The 20,119-nt window shown below is 24.2% G+C and overlaps 2 protein-coding genes across 2 annotated transcripts; one reads left to right on the top strand and one right to left on the bottom strand.

Annotated features, from left to right (window-relative positions):
* Positions 1-3,311: 3,311 nt before the first annotated feature.
* LOC145836626 (reticulocalbin-3-like) lies at positions 3,312-3,878 on the bottom strand. The gene has a single exon (XM_082944412.1). The coding sequence runs from the start codon at positions 3,876-3,878 to the stop codon at positions 3,312-3,314; it is 567 nt and encodes a 188-aa protein (XP_082800538.1).
* Positions 3,879-12,761: 8,883 nt separating this feature from the next.
* Positions 12,762-19,906, top strand: LOC145835798 (dolichyl-diphosphooligosaccharide--protein glycosyltransferase subunit TMEM258-like). Its single transcript, XM_082943518.1, has 3 exons — positions 12,762-12,843; positions 14,560-14,676; positions 19,183-19,906. The coding sequence occupies exons 1-3, from the start codon at positions 12,841-12,843 to the stop codon at positions 19,300-19,302; spliced, it is 240 nt and encodes a 79-aa protein (XP_082799644.1). The 5' UTR covers positions 12,762-12,840; the 3' UTR covers positions 19,303-19,906.
* The last annotated feature ends 213 nt before the right edge of the window (positions 19,907-20,119 follow it).

Below are 20,119 nucleotides of genomic sequence, written 5' to 3'. Positions count from 1 at the left end.
AGCATATACTTCTTATTCACTTATGAAAAAGTATTGTTTTGTTAAAAATAAACTGTGCAGTGTGCAATGTGTTACTCGTGAAAATTAATGTTTTTTATCAAACATTTGATTACTAATACCAATTAAAATACGTAATATTTTTTTTAGTTAAGGAAGTTTAGGTAGCTACACATCTATTTAATTTTTGTAAAGCAGTTTTTGATTATTTTCAACAGTTTCATGTGTAAAAGTTAGTTAAAATTTCAAATATATAACATAAGTGTTTTTCCAACTAAGTATTTCAAGAGTTTAATTCAGGAATTTTCAAATCAGGATTTAATTTTTACTTCTTACTCTACTTATTTAAATATTTTAAAGTTTATAAAGCAGTTAATCATACTTTTTATTTTTTTCTTAACTAATGCTGCCTTATAACTTAACGAGCATAAAGTTATTGTTATAGGAAAATTTATTAATTTTTCAAAAAACATAAAACTTTAATGTCAATTATTTTCCTTATCTTAAAAGCTATCTAAAAAACTTTTTTTTTATTAAAGAGAACGCACCTTTGCCTTTAATTTAAAAAAAAATTTATTTAATTTGGGGTTGGAATTATTTCATGGGGTCCCTCCAAAAATAAAGGTTTTTTTTCGTTTTTTTTCATCAAATGGTATTAGAACCAAAAATAAATATTTTTTTTTAATTTTTTTTTTGATTTCCCTTAGTTTGCATGTTATTAAAACTCGTAAATAGTTATTTTATAAATAATGTTAATATCTTTTACGATTTGGCCCAAAATCAAAATGTAGTATATTACACTATCATTTGCCTTGGCCATTTCCTAGATAAAAAATTGATAAAAGGAAAAAAAAAGTTAATAAGAATGTGAATATACAACAAATTTAATTAAATTATTTTATTTTAATTCAGTTTGATGTAATTCACATTCTTATTAACTTTTTTTTTCCTTTTATCAATTTTTCAACTTTAACTTTAACTTTAATTTTTCAACAATTTTCAATTAAAACTTTAATGTCAATTATTTTCCTTATCTTAAAAGCTATCTAAAATTTTTATTTTTATTTTAGAGAACGCACCTTTGCCTTTAATTTAAAAAAAAATTTATTTAATTTGGGGTTGGAATTATTTCATGGGGTCCCTCCAAAAATAAAGGTTTTTTTTTGTTTTTTTTCATCAAATGGTATTAGAACCAAAAATAAATATTTATTTTTAATTTTTTTTTTTTGATTTCCCTTAGTTTGCATGTTATAAAAACACTTAAATAGTTATTTTATAAATAATGTTAATATCTTTTACGATTTGGCCCAAAATCAAAATGTAGTATATTACACTATCATTTGCCTTGGCCATTTCCTAGATAAAAAATTGATAAAAGGAAAAAAAAAGTTAATAAGAATGTGAATTACATCAAACTAAATTAAAATAAAATAATTTAATTAAATTTGTTGTATATTCACATTCTTATTAACTTTTTTTTTCCTTTTATCAATTTTTTATCTAGGAAATGGCCAAGGCAAATGATAGTGTAATATACTACATTTTGATTTTGGGCCAAATCGTAAAAGATATTAACATTATTTATAAAATAACTATTTAAGAGTTTTTATAACATGCAAACTAAGGGAAATCAAAAAAAAAAATTAAAAAAAAATTTTTATTTTTGGTTCTAATACCATTTGATGAAAAAAAACGAAAAAAAAACTTTATTTTTGGAGGGACCCCATGAAATAATTCCAACCCCAAATTAAATAAATTTTTTTTTAAATTAAAGGCAAAGGTGCGTTCTCTAAAATAAAAAAAAAAAAATTTAGATAGCTTTTAAGATAAGGAAAATAATTGAAATTAAAGTTTTATGTTTTTTGAAAAATTAATAAATTTTCCTATAACAATAACTTTATGCTCGTTTTAATGCATTTAAATTAATCGTTTATTTTGAGCTTTATAAGCTTGATGACATAAGTTACCAAATCATAAGTAATTACATAAAAGAAAAATTGTAAAACTTATATTAAAATTTTTTAAGGAAAAGGTAGGCCAAAGCTTTATTGAACACTTTATAGTTTATAGATTATATTACAACATAAGTATATAAAGCGCATTTAAGCAGCCATATATAAGACTTAGGAACGGGTCTAACATGCACAGCGTCATTTTTGTACGAATTGTCACTTTTACACGGATTTCATTTTTGCACAAGTCGTAACTTTTGAATGGTTCAATAAATAGCGGTAGTAAATTTTAGTAAATAGTTTTGTTATAATTATATTTTAGTTTTGGTATATTAGATATTTCAGTAATTTTTTTTAGTTATATTTAGAAAAAATTTTCTATGGCTAGTTCTTTTTTTACAAAATCCAATTGTGCAAAAAATATTAATTTAAATTAAAACTAAAATATGATTACTCCCGCCGTTTACCAAACCGTGCCAATTTTATGCCTTGTAAAAATTACTTTTTGTAAAAAAGTGACGCTTCGTTAAAAAATTAAATCCGTGTTAAAGTGACCAGTGCAAAATAAAAAACCCATGCAAAAGTTATGCTAGGTGCATATTTGACACCTACCTAAACTGGGCTGAATAGGTCTTAATAATTTGTAAATATCCATTTTTAATACTTAAATTGTGTTACTAAATAAATCATCATGCAAAAAATTAACTATAAAAAAGTGATAATCAATAAAACTTTGTTTAAATTGCTTAAATGTAGGTATTAAATTAATCTTTTAAATACTTATTGTGTGATTAAAAACTTAGTGAGTTCTTTTTCAATACATTATACTTTTTAAACATGAAAACTTTAAAAACTAACATTACTTGATATAAATAAAGTATTTATACCATGAAATGAAAGTATTATATTATGAAAACTAGCAATAAAAGTTTTGCTTTTGAATTAATTGCTACAAGTTAACTAGTTAATTTTATAATCTGTTTCATTTATGTCCTGTAGAATCGAAAAACTATGAATTGGCAATGTTAGTTTTATTAACAAATTATCAAAAATATATTTTTAATAACATACCATAAATATTTGTCAAACAAAATTATTCAGCTTCGAAACCAAATATTTACGAAAGAAAATTTAAGGAGTTTAAAAAACCGAACATTTTATGTTCTTAAAAAAAGTACACTATAAAAGTTAAACACCATATGGTTACGCTTTTGTAAAAAGTAAATTTTTTTGCGATCAAAACTAAGTTTAGTATCAAAAAATTAACAAGTACAAATTTAAAAAATAATACTTTTTAGTTTGCTAGTTTATTTATAGAATATTTAATGCTATCTTTCAGCGTTAGAAATTAGAGTTCTTTACTTAAAGAAACCCTTGACATTTTTCAATCTCCTCAAATTCAAGATACTTATTTTGGTTTATATCACATTTAACAAAAACTTGTTTTCTTTTAATCAAGATATTTTGCTTCATTTTATTAGTTATCCAGCGTTTTACTTCTTTTCTTCCTAATTTTAAGTCTCCGTCTACGTCTAAAAAGTACTTAAACTGATCTCTTTGATTTTTCCAAAAAAGCTTTTCTTCAGCATTGTACTTTGTTTCATCACCAGGGTTTAACCCTTTGATAAATTCATTTTCGTTTAATTGCCAGTCTTTATCGTTGTCTAAACTGTTAATAGTTTCATAAGCAAGCAAATCTCTTAACCTGGGAACAAGCTCTGGGTTTTCAAAAGTAAAAAATTCTTCAGCATTGAGCTTATTATCTCGATCTTTATCAGCTGCTTTCCATCTCGCTGAATAAATGTTTATCATTAGTTTATTATTATTCATGACGTTTTCAAATTCCTCATCCATTTCGTTTAAATCAAACAAAGAAAAAATAAACGAGTTCCAGTCAACTTTACCTTCTTTTAAACCAATTTCAACCATTCTTAGATCAGAATGTTTTTTGTAATACAATAAGCGTGCTGCTTTCAACCAAAGCTTTAACTCTTTTTTAGAAATTTGTTCGTTCTTGTCTAAATCGTGCTTTTTAAAGTCATCTTCAATTGAAGCTAATGCCAAGACTATAAGGCTCACAAAAAGTATGTAAAATGTTGTATTTTGTTTCTTCATATTACTTTTGCTTTTATTATGAATGTTTTGTTTAATTATGAATAGTATGCTAACAGTTGACGAAGTATTAACTTGACATACTTAATCAAACATAATCAAGAAAAAAAGTTCAATATATTATATACAGAGTAAGCTAATCAAAATCATTTTAAATACTTAAAAATTACCGTTAAAGTCTTAGCGTAATTTTACTGAGACATTTATTGTTTTTAAAATTTACAAAAACTTTAATTTTAGTTAAACTAGTTTCATACCATTAATTTTCTATTAATTATTTTGAAACAGAAAAACTTTAAAAAATTATCAACTCTCAATTTTTAGGTATATTTTTTGTTTAGTAAAAAGCTTAACTAAGTTATACAGGCTAAGTATTTTTTTACATTTCACTAAATCAAAAAAAAAAGATTAGTCTAACGTTGCACATTGCCTTCTAAATACTGCATATTCTCAAAATTTAAAGTAGCAAATAATTTTAGTATTTATCCTTAAAAAATTTATAAAAAAGTTTTTAGTTTTTGGTGAAAATAAAAACTATATAGTAAAGTAAATAATGCATCAGCAGCTTATGTTTTTGCAACTTATTTGTTTGAACATATTTGTAAAATTGTTTTAAAGTAATTGCAGAAAAACTGACTATCTCCAAAAATGATAATAATGAAGTTTAAATTTTAAAACTAAACTCATATTGAAAACTATGCTCCAAAACTAGTATATTCTATTGATGAAACACATCTACTTGTTTTAATTAGTTAGCTTTAGTTTAAACTTTTAACTCAATAGTCTAAACTAGAGGTCGGCAAACTGCGGCTCGCTAAGAAAATCTGCGGGCCACAAGGCACTTTTCAGCATAAAAATCATAAAAATCAAACAATAAAAAAAGTTTACATGTTAAAAACTTACTATAAGGTTTTTTATTAGTAATTCCTTGTTTTTAATGTTCAATTATTGCTTACTTTTTTTAGTTGTTAAATAAAACCATTTTAAACGAATGCTGCCCGCAGAATCTATAGAATCTTAATCTATAATCTGTATAGTTCGGCTGACGAGTAACTGTTTCTAGGAAAATTGATCCGCAACTTATAAAAAGCTGCCGAGCCTTACTAAATGGTTTAAAACACTATTTTATATTACATTTGTATTTACGAGCTATCAAGTTTTTGAAAATTTGTTATAAACTTGGTATTTTTTATAGCCAGTCAATATTTTTAAGCTTTGAAAAATACCCTTTTAAATCAAAGATTTTTATTGTAAGTTTGATATTTAAAAATAAATGAACAAACTACTAAACAAAGTAAAATATCTTTTTATGAATTTAAACCTTTAACAATACCTCTTAAAAACAACGGTTCTTGGTCAATCTATTGGTTTTACAAACATACTACTAATAAATAAAATAACAATTTAAAATTCCCATTCCCTTATAGATTGTAAGTTTGGCATATAAGATAGTACCGATACTTGTTTAGTTTGATTTTAATAAGAAAACAAAAACTTTTTGTGATTGTATCTCGATATAAAAGAGGTCGGAAAATTAGAGTCTCACCTGCCCCGTCAAGCAGTTATCTCTGGAATGTGATTAAAATTTTATTTTAAAAACTCTTGTAAAACGACCTAAATCAATAGTTTCTTATTTATTAAAAAATCAATAGCTTATTATAATGTAAAGTATTCTATTTATCACATATAACTTAAGAAAGTTGTTTAATGTTTATAAGCAAAGCTCACCGGAAAAGACGGTATTACGTTATTCGACTAGTTGCGTTTCACCGCCTAAAATTATGAATGTATCTACGGAGTATGTAAAGTTTAACGCACATTAAAAATCTATTACATAATTCTATATTGTACACACATTTTTACATGCTTTTTTCTAATACAAGCGAATTTTTATAAATTAAATAAAGCTGTTCATATTATACTGTCAGCGAAACGCCGTTAGTCGAACAAAGAATTTGCGTGCAACAACTGTTAGTTTGTTTTTTGTCTAGTTCAAATGTCATTTATAAATTGTATTAATTAATGATTACTATAACAATTTTTGTTTGTATTTTGTCCCGGAAAAGATTTATATATTAAATAGCGATGTCTACTTATAAAAGACTGCAAAATTTTTTTGCATATCCTATGTGTGCAGAAGCTTCTTATTTCAACAAAATTTTATAAGTGCTTAAAACCATGAACTAAATTGGTTTTATACAAATTGTTATAGGAGACTTTTGTAGAGATAACGTGATCTTAACTAAATTTCTTTCAAATTAATATACTAAACAGCTTTAACACTGAACAATATCTATCATGCTCACAGAATATTTTGTATTTGAATTAGAATATAAATCTAGCAAAAGTGAATGATTCTCATGGTCGTAGCTTAAAAATTTTTATTGTTTTAAAGCATCAAAATTAATTTTATTAGAATTAGCAAGTTTGAAAACGGTAACCAGCAATTTTAATGATAAAATATGCTTAAAAAAGTTGTATATTGGACTGATTCAAACTCATAGTTTTAATTGAAGCTTAATTTTGTGACACAAGCAGTTTACATGTTGCATAGTTTTTTTTTAGGTTTTTTATATCAAATATTATAAATGTAATTCAAGCATAGAATGAGAATCTTACAGAACAAACTCCGTGCTAAAATGTCAGTTCGTGCTAAAGTGTAGCTCCCTGCTAAAGTGTCACTTGATGCTAAAGTGCCAAACCGTGCTAAATTGTCACTCTGTGCTATAGTGACGTAGTGCTTTTCTGACCCGTTCCCTGAAGTTAGAGCACTGAATACTTTATTCTACCAGTTTAATTCAGTGCATTTTTCATTTAATTCAAATCGAAAATTATTCTATAAAATTTTTTACATTCATTTATAACAGAGTTCAGAAGTTTTTTACCAAAATCATTCTTCACTAGCCATCTTAAAAAAAAAATCCTTAGGCAGGACTCAGCCACTTTAATATTATGTACTAAACAAACATAAAATAAACAGCACAGTTTAGCGAAAAAAATTGCACAGTTAAATTTTTTATTATACAAATGCTTAAACTTGATTAATCTGCACTAGTTGTTGTTAAAAAGCACATCGCGGGCAAAGCAAAGTTGGTCCGAGCGTTGCAGTTTACCGATCCCAAAATTATAATTCATTGGTTTTAAATAAAAAACAGTATTAAGATGTAAGTTATTTCAATCTAGCTGCTTTACAACCTTAAGTAGATCTCCTGAATATTTAATTGTACTATATGTACTAGATTTTCCAAGTTTTATTATCAGTTTTGCTTATTGCAATAAAAAACTTGAAAAATAACGTATAAGCTAAAGTAAGTTTTTAGAAATTGTTTAATGTTTGCTTGTTTTATCAAATAAAAACTTGTAAAGTTCATAATTTTGGATTTGAATTACTTAAAATAGTCAAACTATTTCTTATTTTTTATAAACATAATAGTAAAGTTCTTGTTTGCAAGAGTCTTAATACAGTATATAAAACAAAAACAAACTGATTGTACTAGAAACAATAAAAAATAGCCAATTCATATACATTAGTACTTAAATACTTTTCGAAACACAAAAGCTACGGAACAAGTATTAACAGCTGACTAAAAAACTCTTTATACACAATCAATACTGCTACTTTATAATAATGAAAATTATATTAATAAATTTTTGTAAATATTACAAAAATTTGTTTAATAGTTTTTAAAACAAAGTTTAACAACATAGAGCACCAATTTTAAAAATCCTTTATTTGTTATAATTATTTTGAAAATATTTAAATATTTTATATTTCTCGAGCATGACTATATAAAAATATTATAGTCAACAACATTTTCAGATATATATATTTTTCAACAAACAAACTTATACATTGCAGGTGCATTAATGAAAGCTATTACAAAAGCAAATCTAAGCAAAACGAATTTATTGTTGCCTTAGGCATAGTTTTATTGGATTATACTTAATTTGAAATTAAGAGTTATTTTCTAGAATAAACTTGTTATCTTATCTCGGTAGATGTCAAATGAACATTAATCTTCTACTTACTGCAAATTGTTTTGCCACAAAAAATATTAAACTAATTAGGACAATACTTTTTTAAGCCATAAATCTTAAAAAATATTTTCTTTCGTAAGTGTATACTACTGAGAGTAGTGAAAAGTAAAATCATGAATGTATCGATTGTTGTCGATAAATACTGTGGTTGATAAATCTCATGTCTCTGTGTTCAGCAAGATCGTCAAATGTTTAAGAAGATATCTTATTAACTGAAAATTAGATATGACAAATAGTTAGCGTGACGCACGTTGCTTTTTTTTTTTTGATATTTGTTATTCAGCGTAATTAGTAGTAGACTATTTTCTTAATAACTAATATAAGTGAATTAATCCATAACACAATTATATGCATCCGATTACAAATATTCTAACAACTTTCGTAGCTCAATATATATATTAAAACCTTGCGATAAAAAAAAAGTTGTTCAGTATTATAACGACCGCTATGTAAGTAATTATAACCAACTCACAGACTATTTATTTATAATCAGTAAGTAAAAACTATCAGTATCTAATTGAGATTAAAAAAATATAATTAGAAAAATTTAGATTTGGTTTAGGGATTATATCAAACTTTAGTGAAGTTTTATTTATCTAATTAAACTTTAAATTTTTTAAACAAAAATATTATTTCTTATCTTTCCTCTAATAACTTATTTCACCAAATAACTGTTCTATAAATAAGAGAAATTTTTTGTCAGTGGCTTCTTTTAAAATCAATTTTAATGTTATTTTTCTATTCGTTTTGCTTATAACATAGAGAGTGGCAGTGTTTTACTCGGCGGGCCAGATATAGTAATATTGAATCCTTGGCTGGTAGTAGCATTCTAGGATCTTAATTTTAAGATGTTTTTTTCATTTAAAGTCCCAGAATATCTTATGTAATTTTAAAAGATCTCATACCCTAGTATATCTAGTGTAAGTTTTAAATCTACTGTAAATTGTACATAAGATTTTTTTTCTCTCTCTTCATTTCAAATCCGAGAGTATCTAGTAAAAGTTTCAAAATTTGGTTTAGTGGGAAAGATTTACATACTCGTGGGCCGGATTCCACTTAAATTTTGTAAACATTCTTGGCTAGTTATTTTTATTCCGCGGGCTGTACTTTGCATACTCCTATCTTCACATATAGTTTTTTGACAGGAAATTAAAGCTAATCCTAACTATAAGTTTATTAATTATTCAAGATTTCATTCTAGTTGTTTGTTACAAAAGATTCTAGCGAAGCAAGTTCGCTGGAATATATAAAAAAAAGATTACAGTGCTTTTCTTTATTAAACTGAAATATGTTTCTGTTTGCTAATTTTATCAGTTAACTTTAAAAAATTCGGATTATGTATTATATCTAATATTAACTATTATTCTACAGTAGCTATTCTTATTTTTAGTAAATACACACATTTACCTACTTTATCTTCTATTCTTTTCTTGCAATCTTTTTTTTTTTTTACAGAACTCCGTGAGAGTGTGTTAAATCGTTTAGCACACAGAAAAATATGTCAGTTTAATTAAGAAAAGTACTTGGCAAATTATTTTTATTATAAATCTTTTATTAATGCAATACTCAGTAAAACCATTTTGTACTGAGGTATAACTGTTCAAACTATAGTTTTAATTGTTTGCTAACAAAAGATCCTAGTGAAGTAACTTCACTGGAATATAAATAAAATAAAATTATACAGTAATCTTCCTTTATTCTACCAACATCTGTTTCTGTGTGTCAACGAATCAACACACTTCAACTGGGTTCTGTGAAAAAATAATTACTGTAATGATAGAATAGAAGCATAGAATAAAGTATGTGTATACATGTTTTCATAAGATATTTTCTACAGATAATAGTTATTAATAGGTAAAATACTTAATATTAAATTCGACTTTTATAAAACTATATAATATTTATGATTATTGAGTCTAAAATAAGTAAAGTAAGCTAAATTACACAACAAAACAACAAATTATAATATAAACAAACAACTCACATTAATGGGAAAGACAACTGATTCAAAATTTATTGTCGTTAACTAATGAAAAATATATTCATTGCAACTAACAATTACGTCACAATGTAAACAAGGTTATTTAAACTATTTAATTTGTATTGCAAAGATCATTAATTTAGTTTTTATGTAATCTATTTTGAACAAAAATAAAACATTAATTATTAGATAAAGAATCAATAAAATTTAATAAAACTTAACGACGGTGAATATAATTAAAAAACTTTTATTTTTGCACAATAGGTATTTGATTAAACAGGTAATCAATTACTAATATTCCTTCATGTTTACTACATTTTACATTTAAATATGCAAAAAATTGTTTACAAAATAAGAAATAAGAGTGATAAAAAAGCTACTAAAACACTTAATGAAGTAGCGAAACTAATTTTAGAAAAAAACATATTCGTACGGAAACTTTATTAATGAATACATTATAGCGGTACTTTAAACAACTTGTCCGAAAAAAAAACATTTCTTTTCCCTTTTTTAAGGACTAAAATAAGACATACAAAAAATACCTAATGATGTAAAATAAAGCCAAAAAAACAAGTTAAAAATCTTGTAATATACATCTATCTGTATAGGTGCGAGAACTGTCGCCACAAATACTGCTAAGCTAGGAAATTTTATTCGAGGTTTTTTATTAAATTCTAAAATATTTGAAAGTTTTCATGGCTTAGTTGCAATGCAAAGCATAATAACAAGTTAAGACAATACACTTCTGAAAAAATTGTCAAACTGCACCATTTCATTTAACTTTGATGTCAAATAGTTAGTTTATATAATAACTGATGGGGCTTCTGCGATAATAGAAAAAAATAAAGACAAAAACAAAAGACTTTCAGACTTAAAAAAAAAGTTACAAAAAAATATGTAAATATTCTTCAAAATTTTGTTTACAAAAAGTATAAAAAACGATCTTGCATTCGTTTGACAATAAACTTCAACAGTAATAATAATCTAAGATTTAAAATTTATGAAAATGTTTTTTTTTTAATCTCTATTAGGTGTTCTCTAGCCTAAGAAGAAAGTAAAGACAGGTCTCCTTAAGTTTTCAGTTGTATGAATCCAATGTTTGTACAGAAATGAAAGTTTAAAAATTAGTTAAAATTTACATACTAGTGCTCTAAAAGAGAATATTTTATAAGCGAAAAGTTGTAATTATTTTGTTACATTTCTTACTAACAAATTAGTACACTATTTAGAAAATGAATGAACGCTGTCGTTGTGAACCTTAATTATCCTGCAAAACAAAACTGAAAACCGAATGAAAAAATAATGTTAAATTTGCTTTCAATCTTGAAACAATTTACTTTTAGTTTAACCAACATTTTTGACGAATAACGATAAATAGCATACGGCCTGCAAGTAATTAAGCTTGCGACTATATTTTTAAAGATTATAGTTTGTACAAAATAAATATTTGAAAAGTATGGTAAGAATTCCATTTTTCCTGATTAAACTAAAAACAAGTATTGGAAAAAAACTTTTAAAACTAGTCGGTAAAGTTTCCAAAAAAATGGCTTATTCAATAAAAACCTTAATCTTAGTACAGTAGAATAAATGATGTATGTCACCCACATTTAGAACTATTAACAGTTAAGCCATTATAAACGTTTAATGATATTAATTAACTTGAACAATAACTTAAATTTTAAAAACTTATTATCTCTAAAACTATCTTAAAATTATTTTCGTTGTTATTAAAGGTTATCAGCATACTTACAAGTTTAAAAAGGTTAAAGCATAGAATTATGTCTCATCTTAATAAACACAACAAAAATATTGAAATTACATCGAGTTATGTATCGAAAGTTCAGCATAGGTATGAATTTATTTTGTACAGTAGTTTTGCGTCTATAGAGATTTCTCTAAAACTTAAAATTTTTAAATTTCTATCATGTTTTAGTTTTGTATTCTATTAGATCCGGATATTTTTACAAAACTAATATCAGGCCAGATCATACCGGCCGGATCCGAATCTAGATAAATATTTATAAACCAATAAAACAGTTAAAGAAATCTTTAATAACTTTAATTTTTACCTACTTACAAGCAAATATACTTGAAGTTTATAGACACTTTTTAAAAATACATGGTGCTCTTAGAGTATTATGAATATACTAAATATTTTTTGTATACTGACATAACCAATTATTTAATTTTGAGTTATTTGTTGCATTTTTCTGGTTAATCTTGTAGAGAGGGCAACAAGAAAAATGTGAATATAAATAATCATAAAAATCGAAATCTAGGGGAGAAGACGGTATGGAGACATGGTAGACTATTATTTCCATGGTCAATATTGCATTTATGGGTTTAAAAAGGGTTTTTACTGTTTTTAATTTTTTTTTTCTATTAATGTACATATAAATACTTTTTCAGTTTTTAATTTTTAATTTTTCATTATTGTTTTAAAGTTAGCTTTAAGTATTAGTCACAAGAAAATTGTGCGCAGCTCGATGACCGAAAGGTCTTTCTCCACACCAATCCATTGACCTTAGTTATGAACATAAACATTTTTCTTTCTTTTTTTTTCTGATAGATCAAGTTTATAGATTTAAATTATTAGTTTGTCCTTCTCTTGCTTTGTTAAGCTTAATTTTTCAATAACTCATACGTGGAAAGTTTATTTGGGAAATTACCTGTAACGTTACTAGAGCCTTCAAAAATTTTTAATATCTACACTTAAAGATAAATACTTGCAGTTAAATAAGTTTCACAAGTGATCTAAAAATGGTATGTTAATTATTCTTTGATGCATTAAAAAAAATTAAATACTTAATAGTACTTTTTTAAAAGTCTTAAAATTTTTTGAATTTATTTTCTTTATGAAGTTTTCAGTAAATTTTATTAACTGATTTCTAATTTGTCTTGCTAATATAAAAAAGCATTTATTAAAAAACAAAATCCCTTATTTTAATTTAGTCATCTTTTTTAAAGTTTCATCTGATTAAATAGTCTATTATAGAAGTAATTAAACAACCAAAATATTTTTTAGTATATGAATCACTATTTAGTAAATTGTAACAGGTTTTTCACACACTTAAGCTATTTCAAAACTTTTTCAGATAGTGTGTGGGGTAGAGCGCAATAACATAAATTAAGTGATATTATTTTCTAAAGTTAAATTTTTAATTACAATATATATTACCTTCAGTTATTTATCAATTATAATTTGTAAATAGTTAGAATTAAACATTTAGTTAAAGAATATGATAGTATTTAAGGTATCTTATGTTGTTGTGCTCCACCTGCGTGTATCAACTGGTTTAAAAAATCAGGCTGGCATGTGAGTTAAAGTGGTTGCAGTAGATGAAAATTTAATCAAGTTTTTAACCAAAAGCAGGGGCTTTAACATATATTTTGATATTTTTTTATTGATGTTCAAAGACCTTTTTTTTGCTGTTTTTTGTAAACATTTAGTAAATTGATGGCTTCAAAAAATATACATTTAAAACATTTATTGAAATTTATTTACATATACATACCACTATAGTTTTTTATTTAGCTTAAAATGATGATCTTTTAAATAAATTAGTGACTGGATGATTAAAAGATATTTTTAAATTTATGATACCAGTCTTTAAATTTTTGCTAATATTAAAAAATGTTGAAAAAAAACTAAAGTACAAAAGTTTACATGACGTAATAAAATGAGTTGGTTTATACAGAAAGTAAATTTAGACATAACAATATTTCAAAAGACAACATAAAAAAAAGTTAATGAGGTAGAGAAAACTTTTAAGTAATTACATATTATATCTTAGGAAATAGAGATTGTATTTAGTGATAAAATAGATATCAAAAATATGTCATGTAAGTGTGTTAATATGTGAATGTTTAGGCTAGTGTGTTAAGACAAATTTAAATTAAATTTATAAAGTAGATTTTTAAAATACATTGATAGATATTTGATTTTAAAAAAACAAAGAAGAAAAGTATTGGAGGGCCATTAAAAAAATATTGTCTAAAAAATATTTAAGCTTCTGTTTTTGGCTCAAAATTTAATTAGTTTTTATCTTTTAACTCACATCAGACTGACTCAGGATAGTTTTAGCTGTTTTTAAAACCTCAGACTTGTTTGATTTTTTTTTTTGCACAACTCAGTCTAGTCTGGATAATTTATTAATTATAAGGCTATTTTTTTAAGTTTTCTTTTTATTATTTTGGAACTTTTAGAATATTTAGCTTGTGTAGTATTTTTGTTCAGTATTTGGTTCAAGTTGTTTATTTGAATTTAACTTTTACATATAGTCAGGCTCATTTTAGGTCACTTAAGCTTGCTTCTTTGCTTCAAAAAGTTACAACCCTAACTCCTAAGTTTTAACTTTTCAAAAATTCAGGTTTTTTAATTTAAATTGTATTTAAGTAATAGCAAAAAAAAAATTATTAATATTTTAATTTTATATAAGTACTCTTTCGAATACTTTGTTATTAACTTTTATTGGACAGGATATTGAGTCAATGAGCAGATATGTATCACCAGTGAACCCAGCAATTTATCCTCAGCTTACACTTGTTCTGCTTGCTATTGGTATCTTTTTTACTGCTTGGTTTTTTGTATATGAAGTTAGTTTTTTTTTTTCTTAAGTTGATATACTTTTTACTGTTACTAAAATAGAAACATTTTAATAACTTAAAATACATTAATTTGTGTAGTGCAAAGATTCCTATCTCACCTTAATAATTGCCTCCTTGGCAAAAATTAAAAAATAATTGCTCTCTTTAGTAGTTAATTTAGTTTTTTGATATCACTAGTTTAGGAAACTCTGAATTGTAGTGTATAAATAAAGTTTTTACTTGTATTTTGTTTACACTAATTATTAAAGGGGCGATTTTAACATTTTGAAACTTACACTAGATATTCTTGAGTTGCAGATAAAGAGCAAAAAAAAAGGCCTTAGGTGAATTTATTAGTAGTTTTAAAACTTACACTAGATGTTCTTGAGTTGCAGATGAAGAGCAAAAAATGGTAGTCTTGTTGGAGGGGGCAATTTGAATAAAATTAAAAAAAATTTAACCAAAAAATAACATTAGATCTTATATACCTTAGTTTAAAGCTTTATATAGAATACTACAAAGCTAAACAGAACTAAAAATTTAGTTAATTTTTAAGATGTAATCAGTTTTGTTAAAAATAAGTGATACAACAATTTAAAATAGACATATTGTATAGCTTATTTTCTTGGAATTTTGAAAAATTTACTAAAAGTATATTTGTTCCTAATATTATATTTAAAAAAAGAAAAATTCATTATTACAGAATACTTGCAAGAAGGGGGTTAGAAAAAAATTAATGACCTAAAAAAACATTATTTGTTTATTGTTCAAGTTTTTTGTTTTTGAATTTGGGTCATAATTTTTTTTTTAATTCATTACTTCAACTTTTTTACATTGAAAGGAAGATTTTCTGATAATTTGAGGTTTTTTTTCATAAAACCTAGGAGAAAAAAGATTTTTTGTAAATTAATTTTTTATTTTTTTTTTATATTAGAAATTATTTAAGGGACATAGTGAAGGGGTGTCTTATGTTTGTTTGAACATTTTTTACAAAAGTTAAGATGGACTTTTACGTTGAAGTATGAACTATGAGTATGTTTTTATAGAATATGTAAATGTCTATAAGCTTTAAAAATTTACTAATTTTTCTAACAACGGGGTTGCCAAAAAACCTGGAAATACCTAAGATTTGTCACTTTTTAGCAAAAAAAAACTGAAATTTTAAACAATTATAACATATAAAGCAATAAAATTTTTATTAAATAAGGGAATATATCACTTACAATACAATTTATATAAAAGACATTTAACGACCATTTAAAGTATCTTTTCAATATTTTTATGAACTACTTTAGACAGTTTTTCACCCTAAATTTATTTTTTTATTAAAAATTGATAAACCTTACAATCTACTTTTTTATTATGAGATTTAGACCTTAATTTGTCATGAAATATTTGTTGAAATTTTTATAAAAAGCTGTCAGAACAATTTTTATTTTATTGAAATAAAAATTTTAGTTCTTAAAAAAGAAAAAAAAAAACTTTTGTTACTTAATTTTAAAAATATTAATAAATTTATAAATTCCTTGTAACACAGACTTTTAGAATTAAAAGTTATAAGTCTGAAAAAATTTGCAAACAATTTATAAAAAATTGTAGAAGTAGATAGATTTTTAGTGAAATAGTTTTTAGTTACTTTTCAGAAGCAACCTATGAAACTCTCATACTTTGACTGCTTACATCTCAAAAGCTACTTTAAATTTAAAAAGATGGTAAGAAGCAACTTGTAGCATAGTTAATTATATATAACTAAACAATAAATGCAATTCACCCCCAAGGGCCTAAACTAAAACTACTATAAAAATATTTATGACTTTTGAATTTAAAATAACTAAAACTTTGTCTCACAAATTGATAGCATATCTTTTTGTATTTTTGTTGAACTAAACTCTATTTATAAAGTGATGTTAATAACAAATACTTATTAGTAGTTAATGTTATGTAAATTGAATAACCAGTAGTTTTTATTTATTAAAACTAAAAGTATCAGTTAATAAGTAAAGCTGTATGTACATCAGGGTTGCGACTTTACCTGGAATCCTGGAAAAACCTGAGTTTGACAATTTAGGCAAAAAAACCTGGAATTTGGGAAATTTTGAAAAAACCTGGATTTTTGAACAAAAATCACTAAAAAAAACCTTGAATTTTAACAGTTTTCACATGTTCAGTAGTATTATTTCGATTTGACTCAAAAAATCTATCATATAAATAAAAAAAATTTGTCAACATCAAAAATTATTTTTATTCAAAAATACTTTTAAAGTAGCTTTACAGTATCTTTTCAATGTTTTTATACTATTAAACACAGTTTCTTACCTTAAACTTAACTTTAAATAAAAACAGACCCTAGAATGTGTACTTTTAAAAACCTAGAAGAAATTTGGAAAACCTGGAAAAGTTTTTGAAAAAACGAGTGGCACCCTGGTACATACATTAAATAATAAGTAGGCCTTTCACAGTGAACTGCGAACTAGTTTTTTTTTTATTATTCATTTAAAGTTAAGATTTTAGTAGTCTAGATTTCTTCAAGATAATGATTAAATTTGAGTTTTGAAAAATTTGTAGAACTTAGTAATCACATTTTAAGAAATAGCAATTCAACATATTTTTGCAACATACTAGTTTCTGCAAAAACTGATTTTTTTTTCAAACTGTTTTTTTTTGAACTGAAAAATTAAGTAAATTATAATTGATTAACTTCTTGTAAATTTATTAACAACATTTTTTCTGTAAAATAAATAAAATGTAAAGAGTTGTTTTACAACATAAACTTGCATGATGATGGCAGTAAATATGCAAAAAGGGCTTATGATTAATTTGCCATATTAAGTATAAATCATGTTTTAGTAATATTTCATTTGAATAAGCTTAAACGGCCGATAAATACAATTTTAATTTTTTTTTATTTTATTAATGTCACTTATTTAATATATTATTTTGAAAAGACTTTTCAGTAACTTTTTTTATATAAAAATTTTTGTATAATGATGAAGATAACAAACTAGTTATAATTAGAAATGTTTTTTATTCATTTTAAGTCTTCTTTATACTCAATTCAAAAAATACAATTTTTGAAACAACGTGTTATGCAGACGTTGGCATGTAGCAAAGTTATTTAGTTTTAAAAGAACTATATTTTTTAGTTCTAAGAATTTTAATTTTTATTATAAAATTTAAGGATATTAAGCAGTTTTATTTTGAAAGGTTTAGAAATACAAAATATATATTTTTAGTTCAAAGCTAATTCTAGTCCTTTGTGTCTATTGCAAATAGTTTAAAGCTTAAGATTTAAGTACACTTTAAGCCTGGTTTAAACGTATTAATTTATACGGCTGATAACTGTTTTTTTTTACTAACACAGCTCAAAATTTTAATTTAACATTTTTCTAAAAAATATTTTCTGACTAAATTAGTTGTTTTTTATGCCTACTTTTAAATTTTGTATACAAATCTACAACCATTGTTTGTTTCTCTCTTAAATATTTTATGTTTTGAGTAAATTATGTAGGTTACTTTCTTCAAACTAGTTTTTATTTTCAAGTTCTGTTTTTTATTTTATTATAAATAGTTGCAGTTTGACCTTAGTTATTTACATTATATAAATAAAATTATAGCTCCAAGGTAGAAATAATGTTTGATAGCTTAAAAACACAAGAAAACAAAGAGTTATAACTAAAAAATAATTATAGGAAAATAAACTGATATTGCCTTATGTTTAATCAATGATGCTTTAAATTTAATCAAGAAAAGGATTTTAACTAAAATTTACCACAGCGAAACATTACAGTTTAAGTAAAATTAAAATTGATGTTTTGATTACATGCTATTTTTTTTTAGTTTTAAACCTTAAAAAAAAAATTAACTCAACAAATAAGCTGGTTTGAATATAGTTACAATAATTTCTAAATTCATTTGATAAAAGTTATGATGCTTCTCTTTCTTAATTTAAAAAATAGCCATATGGAGTTTTAAGCCGCTTTTTAGAGACTCAAAAAGGGTATTAAATTAATAAAGGGAAAAATTTAAATAAATTTAATATTAAAATTAGTTATTATTATATTTCAACAAAATTGTTTTGTATAGATCTTTTTTTAGAAAACCTTGGTTAATCCTAACATTTAAACATTCGTGAATCAATCAATTTAAAAAAAAAAATTATGCATAAAAGCACAAGTTATGGCAGGTATGTATAAAAGAATAACTTGAAGTTCTGTTTAAAATTGTTTTTTACGAGGGACACTTTAAATAAATTTTATCTAAAGTTTCTTTATGTATTTGTAAACAAATTTATCATAAATGTACCTTTATGTTTTTAATTTTTATATTTTTTCCATTCAAAAAAACTAGTAAATTACTGATTACTGGTAAATTATGAAATAAAAAAATGTATTTTTATGCTGAAAAAGCTTAATGAAATAATTTTTTAAACTGTTGTTTTAGCATATTCTGTATCAGTTTAATTTCAGAAATAATTATTCAGTTTCAATTTTGTAAAAAAAATTAAAATGTTAATAGGTCACTTCCACCAAGTACACTAGAGATCTTCCTAAGGAACTACTGATGGGATTCTGTGCGTCCGTCTTTAACGGTTTTGGAATACTATTTTTGCTCCTCTGGGTAGGAATCTATGTATAGGATATCCGACTTTTAGCTCTTTAACATATTTTATATAGCCAATTCAATTTAAAATGTTGTTGTTGTCATACATTCTTTATTGGCTCAAACTAACATATGCTTTTTAATGTATATACTTTCTAACATTGACACAACATAGTACTTTTTTAACAAAAGTATTGTTTTAGTGCATATAACTTATTTTTATTTTTAATTGTAGCAGTGTTTAGTGTCTAAAAACGACGTTTTTTTAATAAATATTTGATGTTTTCTAAACTTTTTTATTGTGTTTCACTCAAAGACTTTTACTTTTTTTAAACAACTTGTACTTAAGGGTTTTTTTTTAGTTTGTTAAAATAAAAGTATTTTCAATTGCAATTAAGTATATTAATGATCTCATTTTTACAAAGAGGCTAGCATAATTTTTATTACATTCAGTATGAATTAATTTAAGTAAAAATAAGGGGTATGACCATCATGAAAAACATTTCTTAACTTAAGATTTTAAAAAATATTTATATTTTACTGTACATTTTAGAAAAGGTTTTGTACCAAAACTTTGCCACCTAGATTACAGTTTAACATTTTAATTGTCGTTTTTAGCCGTTCATAGTAGTTTTTCAAATTGGTACAACAAAACAAACTACTTTAATTGCGTCATAATAAAAAATATGTGGTTCAAACCTTGCAATAAAATCTAAATAACGAATAATGACTAAAAATTATAAAAACAAGAATTAATAAAATAAGCGTTATTTAAACTTAAATTGTAGTTTATATTTTTTACATTGCAGGTAAATTGCACTAACTTATCATAAAGTTTTTATTGGTAAGCTAA

The sequence above is a fragment of the Thalia democratica genome, chromosome 5, assembly GCF_965202585.1.
Source record: "Thalia democratica chromosome 5, ktThaDemo2.hap1.1, whole genome shotgun sequence".
Taxonomy (NCBI): domain Eukaryota; kingdom Metazoa; phylum Chordata; class Thaliacea; order Salpida; family Salpidae; genus Thalia; species Thalia democratica.
The sequence above is the reverse complement of the archived record's forward strand: the minus strand, read 5'-3'. Positions and strand labels throughout refer to the sequence as shown.

Coding starts and splice junctions, on each gene's coding strand:
- LOC145835798 (XM_082943518.1), top strand. Junction 14,677..19,182: donor CTTGGTTTTTTGTATATGAA/GTTAGTTTTTTT, acceptor AAATGTTAATAG/GTCACTTCCACCAAGTACAC.
- LOC145836626 (XM_082944412.1), bottom strand. CDS start 3,878: ATGGTTGAAATTGGTTTAAAAGAAGGTAAAGTTGACTGGAACTCGTTT.